This window comes from Fistularia commersonii, chromosome 25 (assembly GCF_037954325.1).
Source record: "Fistularia commersonii isolate RoL2024-O1a breed Wild chromosome 25, RoL_Fcom_v1.0, whole genome shotgun sequence".
NCBI lineage: Eukaryota > Metazoa > Chordata > Actinopteri > Syngnathiformes > Fistulariidae > Fistularia > Fistularia commersonii.
Genome location: NC_141308.1, coordinates 12,459,860 through 12,467,500, shown reverse-complemented (window position 1 = coordinate 12,467,500; position 7,641 = coordinate 12,459,860). Strand labels below are relative to the sequence as shown.

At 47.6% G+C, this 7,641-nt stretch overlaps 1 protein-coding gene across 9 annotated transcripts in view; it reads right to left on the bottom strand.

Moving 5' to 3' along the window:
* ctnnd2b (catenin (cadherin-associated protein), delta 2b) overlaps positions 1-7,641 on the bottom strand; it is a 120,459-nt gene that overhangs the window by 39,291 nt on the left and 73,527 nt on the right. For 5 of the 9 annotated variants that reach the window (XM_086171861.1, XM_086171864.1, XM_086171862.1 and 2 more), the window contains 3 exons: positions 7,235-7,547; positions 6,792-6,851; positions 5,074-5,130 (listed from right to left, as the gene is read on the bottom strand). In XM_086171861.1, coding sequence (XP_086027987.1) covers positions 5,074-5,130; positions 6,792-6,851; positions 7,235-7,547 — 430 coding nt within the window. The remainder of the gene's footprint in view (positions 1-5,073; positions 5,131-6,791; positions 6,852-7,234; positions 7,548-7,641) is intronic. The other 4 variants (XM_086171866.1, XM_086171868.1, XM_086171870.1 and 1 more) reach the window with 2 other exon arrangements.

Below are 7,641 nucleotides of genomic sequence, written 5' to 3'. Positions count from 1 at the left end.
AGTTAGCATGTAGCAAATAGCCCGGGGTTCATGCTAATAACCCATTAGCTCCAGATTAATCCGGACCTTTCCGTTCTTTGACGCAGTCGCCGCAAATCGGGGGGAAACTAGCGCGTTAGCATTTGAATTAATGCACTGGAATTGGGCTGATTTTAGTAAACAGGAAGTAACGGTGTGTAGAAAATACTTCCCGACAGCGATTTGTTTACCATGCTTTTCCTTATCAATGGTCCGTAATTGTTTATTACGCTGTTATTACATGCCGCAGCGCTCTTATAAACATTAAGAAAATAATGTCACGCGTCAATAAAAAACTTTTATAAATGATTTACGCTCCTGAACCACAGCGTCACAGGACCAGTCTATTTCCTGGAGGCTCCGAAGGATGGAAGATCCTCATCCCGGAATAAAAAACACATCAAAATCATCTTTAAATGCTAATAAACACCACACACATACACACACACACATGCGAACACACACACACATCCCTCAACTTTAAAACTAGCAGAGGACAGTCAAGGTCGACGGACCGTCTCTTCTCACTCTTCAGTCAGACAAAAGAGGATTTTCTGAAGTTTTTCCCCGTGACCACAGTAAGTATGGCCGCCCGCACACCCTTGCGGTGTGTGTGTGTGTGTGTGTGTGTGTGTGTGTCCAAAATCCCCGCTGAGCCACGTTCCTGTTGGCGACCCAACGTCCTGCGACAAACCACCGCCAAACTTGTCAATTCACTATCCCCGGGCAGCCAGGTGGGCTATCTCACAGCGCCACTCGGGGTCCCCACGTGCACGAGTGTGCACGAGCATGCATGCATATGCACTAGTGTGTGTGTGTGTTGGTACACGAAACATTCACACCGGACAATTAAAACAAAATATTTATGCCTGTCTATGTCTGAGCATCAGGCATCTCCTGTGTGAAAGGATTTCCCGAGTGTGTGTGTGTGTGTGTGTGTGTGTGTGTGTGTGTGTAATGGTGGGGTTAGTGTGACCATGCAGTTTCTATATGCTTCATGGATGCTAACTGAGGCTAACAGCTGTTAGCCTTTAGCTGACTCACATTGTGGTTCTGTAGCAGGGACGTCCAATCAGATCTCTGGAAATCTAAATTGGAGTTTACACAAATTGGAGTGCTCATTCCTCACACACACACACACACACACACACACACACACACACACACACACACACACACATAGGGAATGAATACACAACTAGCTGAGGTCTTATATATTAAGCCGAAAATCTAGCCATCATCAATTTGTGTGTGTGTGTGTGTGTGTGTGTGTGTGTGGAATCGAGCTGAGGGTGGGGGAACTACTGTCATGCTACTTCCTGGTTGAGGAAACACAACGCAAGATGGCCGCCGCCGAAAAAGGCGGCGGGGACTGGTCGCCATGGCGATTTGTTCGCCGCGGCGATACCGTTTCCCCGGTAATGAAGTGGACGGCCGGGTGAGTTTGACATTTTATTTCCCGTTCGAAATGAGTCACGTGACCGTTTCTACTCCAGCCATCCCGGGTCGGAGGAGAAGTTCTGCTGGGACGCCCAGAGGAGGTAGGCGGTGAAGAACACCAGGAGCAGGAAGCAGAGCAGAGGAACCTGGACGTCCTGCAGGTCCAGGGTGGAGGGCCTGCGGCGGCGAGGCAACACGCCGCCGCCGCCGCCGTTTTGCTTCTTCTTCTTCTTCTTCTGTGGGTGTTTCTGGTCGCCGGCTTCCATGGTGCCTTGGCCCCGCTGGCTCCGCCCCTTTTATGGGAAACGGTACGTCCAGAAGTTCACAACGGCGGCTGTGAACCCGGGAGGCGTCTCACAGGGGAGCGCCGCGCACGCCTGTGTGACGCAAACTGGGAGGGAAAAAAAAGGCGAGGAGGCGGGGCTTATCCTCGACCGCCTCTCGTCAAGGCCACTCGCTGTCGCTGGCGTCGGGGCTGTCCTCCAGGAAGGGCGCCAGCAGGGGGGCGAGGAGGAGGGCGACCAGGGGCGCCAAAGTCAGGACGCCACGCCAGTCCTTCCCGCTTCTTCTCACGCTGGCGGTCCGTGGTCCCTTCCTGTTTGGCTTGGGCGGCGGCGGCGGTGGCGGCGGCGGCGGCGGCGGCGGCGTCTTCTTCGCCCGCCTGCCATCCCTGAGCAGCGCCAGCAGGGGGGCGAAGGCGAGCAGGGCGAGTAGCGGACTGAAGGCCGGGGAGTCGCTCCTCTCTTTCTTCTTCTTCTCTTTCTTAGCTCTGGAGGTTCTCTTCGTTTTCCTCCCCGCCGCCCTTTTCCTCCCGCGTGTTGAGCGCGACGACAGAAACGGCGTCCTGCCGCCGCCGCCGCCGCTCCCGTCGTCGCTCTCCCAGCTGCGTCCGGCGGCCTGGCTCTCCCAGCTCTCCCAGCTGTCGCTGCGCCCGTCGCTCTCCCAGCTCTCCCAGTCGCTGTCCTCGTCCTCCTCCTCCTCCTCCTCCTCCTCGGCGGCGGCGGCGGCGACGGCGTCCCGCCCCTCCACCCTGAAGCTCACGTCGTCGTCCTCGTCGTCTTCGACGGCCGTCGCGCTCATGGTTCTGTTCTTCTACGGCCTCCGACGGCGGCTCGCATCACCGCCACCTTCAGGGTGTGTTGTGGCTGCGCCCGGCGGCGAGCGCGCTCCTTAAATAAGGTCTCGGCGCTGTGAAAGGGGAAGCTGTGGCGAGCAGCGCCGGGCGCCGCGCTGTGGAAGGGGAAGCTGTCAAGGCGCCGCTGAGGTCACACAGGGGGATTCACAGCTGACTCGGGGGGGGGCGCTGGCCTTACTATGAATGCATCACACACGTGCGCGCGCTCGGTGCACGGGCGTCCTTGAATGGAAACTTTTTTTGTTTACTTTTATAGCGTATTTCCGTGAAACCGCGACAAAGTCGGTTAGCAGCGCGTTAGCTAGCTACAAATGCTAATCTAATCTTTTTATCGTTGCACATATTTTGTATATATTGTTATTGGTTTTTTTAGTGTACTTATTAACTACTAGTCATATAATGAGTAGTTGTATTATCAATATTATTGTCATTATTACATTTTTTTTATCATTATTATATAAGGTAAAAATAATCATAATAATAATAGCATTAATGGAAATATTGATAATAATACAACCAATTAATTTGATTAGTAGTTGATGATTATACTAAAAAATGTATGTATGTAAAGTATATGTAACAATGAAAATAAAGTCAATAAATATAAATAAGAATTATAATAAAAATGATGATGATTATAATAACAGCATAACTGGTACTGGTAACTGGTAATGATAATAACCAATCATAAAAAAATTGTCTTAAAAAAGTGTAATAGTGAAATACTACTAATACCACTACAAATAATTATAATGACAGAAGTTATTATGAATAAATAGTAATATAATAATGATTAATAATGAGAAAGAGTTTCATTTCAGGGTATTTTAAAATTCTATTTCAGTTCTGAAGCTGACAGCTTTGCTGCGAGCCAAATGTAAAAAAATACATGTAAAATATTTATAGCATTTTAAATATTGACCGGCAGCCCTTTCAGACGCCGACCTGTTTTTTTTCTTCAAAATAAAATAAAACCAGGAAACCAGAAAACATCGATTGGAAACAAACAACCGTGAATTTGATCGGTAAACCGACGAGGCGTTAGCTGACCGCTAACTATGGCTAACTATGGCTAACTATGGCTAACTATGACCTCCCGTTGCCCTTCGTTGCCCCCGACGACTGTAACTGACTGATTTCAGGTCAAACAGCAAACACAAGACACCGATATCAAATCAATAAAGAATAATCTATCGACTGGGGAAAAAAAAAAATCGGTATTTTTATCACGATAAAATGTGCAGGAGCCGCTGACCCCGCCGTGACCTCTGCAGAGGGAGGGGGGCAGACAGAGAGGGAGACAGCGGAAAGGGAAAGAGGTGTGTGTGTGTGTGTGTGTGTGTGTGTGTGTGTGTGTGTGTGTGTGTGTGTGTGTGTGTGAGATAGACAGCATGGCTGACTGACTGGCCCACTGAGGCTAGCAAAGATGAACGAAAGGTCAGAGTATGTCAGGTGGAGCTGAGAAAAACACACACACACACACACACACACACACACACACACACACACACACTGTAACCCTATGACTGAATCTGGATCAGAGGATCTGGCTGTGCTTCAGGAGCGTGAAATAAAAGCGAGGTCTTGTCTGTTTAGCGCCGACCCGTCTCTGCGTGGAACGACGATCTCGTCTCCACGGCAACAACCCCCCACCGACTCCACCGCCGCCATTTTTTTTTTTTTTTTTTCTTTTTAAATTCCTTTGTCGTGCGAGCGTCAGCATCGGCGCGGAACGCCATCTGCCAATTTTCACACCGGCGGGGAGACGCTTCGTCGGGCCTTCACATGTTTGGATTTCAAAATAAAAGCTCGGCTGCTGTTTCCCCGACACAAACAACACCCCAAACAAACAGCCGCCATATTTAAAACCATATTAAAATCATTGACGCAAATCAAGCAAACAAAGCGATAATTACCGTGTAATTACATGTTACTCCTGTTAGTGAATAACGGCGTAATTACTGTGTAATTACACGTCGATAATGATAATCTCGTGTTACGACGGTCTAAAAGACAATTCGCGCCTGAATTCTTTTCCGTCTCCATGACGACGTCGCAGCGGGGGGGGGGGAGGGGGGGATGGGGGTGGGTGGACGCCATGGGGATGCAATAAAAAAAAAAAAAAAAAGCGCTAATGGCAGGAGTGACGGGTTTAGCCAAGATGGCCGCCGGAATGACGGACAGATGGGCGGCTACGACTTTGATTCCCGTGAGATTTCCCAAGACGGATAAACAAACGGGCCAATCGGGAGGCCGCGTGAGGTAAACAAAACAACGGAAAACACACACACACACACACTTAGCGACGGAGAGGACGCCATGCCGCTGGGTCTGGAATCGGCGTCGTGCAGCGAAGATGGAGACGATGAGATAGAGGTGTGGAAAGATGGACAGACTGTATATATAGATATAGATATATATGTGCATATATATATATATATATGTATATATAGATGTGTGTAAATAAATAGTTGGATTACTTTGTCATTCTTTGCTCGGCTTGATTTTGATTCCACGCAAGGAATTCGGGGTCGTACCTATCGAGGGGGGACAGGCAGAGAGAGAGAAGAGAGAGGCAAACGTTGGCTGGCTGGCAAGAGGGAAGGAAAAATAAAGAAACAAAAGGAAATCAATTCAAAAACGAAATAAAAGGAATCAATCGTCGGATCAAAATGGGTTGTCGGGAGCGGTCGGACGGACTCGTCTCGCTCTCTCGGGAGGGCGTGCATGCATGGAGGAGGTGGGTGGAGGTCATGCACGGAAGGGGGGGGGGCGGGCATGCACGAGGATATGGGGGGGATCGAGGGAAAAAGGGGGTTCTAAAAAAAAAAACACTTATGAGTGGTTAGCGGGTTAGCATCCCGGTTAGCTTGGCGTGTTGATGACAAAAAAAAAAAAAAAGATAAAAAAGATGCGTCAAAAACATCGCCGATCAAAATGAAAACATCCCCCGGGGGTCAAAGGTCACGCTTTCTTTTCTCCAACTTGATATCCTGCAGCCAACCCAAAAAACAGCTTCTTTTTTTTTTTCGCGGTTATAAACAGTTTATTAAAAAGAGAAAGAAGAGAATCTCACGTGTTATAACTGCTGAAGGTGGATGTTTAGCCTAAAATCATAACTTTAGGGGATAAAATGTTTCCCGCCATCTGATATCATACATTATCATTAAAGGCCCCAAATAAGAGAAATAATCAATATATGAATATATAATAATTAATAAAAATAATAACAAAAATATTTATTGATGATTATCACATTATCAAGTGATTCGCCAAGGCCCCAAATAATATATAATAATTATATATATAGAAATATAATAAATAATATGAATATACATTATTTATTATAGTTTTATTATATTATATTTATCTGATATCACACATGAGCAAGTGATTAGCAAAGGCCCCCAAAATATATAATAATAATATATATAAAAATATAATAAATAGTATGAACATACATTATTTATTATAGTTTTATTATATTATATTTATCTGATATCACACATGAGCAAGTGATTAGCAAAGGCCCCACGTAAGAGAAATAATCATCAATAAATATTTAATAACTGTATATATAAGAGTATAATAAATAATATAAATATATGTCATTTATTATATTTTTATTGTATTATATTTATCTGATATCACACATTATCAAGTGAATAGCAAAGGCCCCAAGAGAGAGAAATAATCATCAATAAATATATAATAATTATATGTAGAAAAATATAATACATAATATATATATAGAAAATATATAATAATGAATAAATATAATAAAATATAAACATATCATAAATCATATAAATAGAGATATTATAAATAATAAATAAAGTGTCATACATGTGCAGTAGCACGGTAGCGCAGCGTTGCCGACACGCCGGTCAAAATTCGCTTCGTGATTCCGACGCGTGTTCGCCGACGACGTCACGTTTTCCAGGGACTCCGACCGAGTTGCGTTTTCTTTTTTTTTTTCCGAAACCCTCCGAACCCTCCTTTTAGCTCGGCGGCGAACGCAGACCGTGCACGGGGGGGGACGGGGGGACGGGGGGGGGCGCGAAGCCATGCACTTGGCCGAAATGCGTGGATGGAGGAAGCGGACGATGGGAGCGTGGAGTGGGAGTGGGAGTGGGAGAGGGAGCGGATCACTCGGACGATGAGGAAGAAGAGCGATGGCGACAACAGGGAGACTCACTGAGCTAAATCTGCGTTTTCAAACGCCAGCGGGTCGACGTCCTCTTTAGACAAAGTACATCTGAGCGGGAAATAAGAGATTATATACATATATATACACCCCTCATTACATATATATGTATATATGCGCTAATTAGCACCGGCTAATCTATGCCGCCGCTAGCCGAGAGGCTAACAGAGAAAAACAAACACATACACACACACACATACACACACACACAAATGCAAATACAGCGGCACACATGTGGCTAACGAGTAGCGATGACGCTAACACCAGATGCTATGCTAAGTGTGCGCCAGAGCCCTGACGGTGCAGTCATCCCCTCTCTCTCTCTCCACGGCGAGGGCGGGTGGGGTTGGGTGTCCGGGGAGGAAGGGGGCGGAGTCAAGATGGCGGTGAAAACATTTTTTTTTTTTTTTTGTTTTTGCAAAGACTCCTCTCACCTGGGGTCCTTCTGGATGCTATCCACGGACGGCGAGCGCCCGAGCGTCGCCTCGGGCGGGAGCGCCGGGCCCGACTTGCTGTAAGGCGACTCGGTGGACGGGCAGAATTGCAGGGTGCGGTAAGGGTTGGCGTAGTCGGCGGCGCCGCCCGCCGTGGCGAAGCTTCCCCGCTGGAAGGTGGCGGCGGCGCTCTGGCTGCCCGTTCGCTGCAAGGGGATTGGGTCGACACCGGGGGAGGGCGGGGCTACAGCGGGGAGAGGAGCGTACGGACAGAGCAGATAGTTGAGGACCTCTTGGTACAACTGGTTCATCACTGGCGCCGACCCGGGGGGGGCGGAGCCGAGGGATGGCGAGGGAAAAAAGGGGGCGGGGCCACGGTGAGAAAGAAACAAAGCACCAGCACGGAG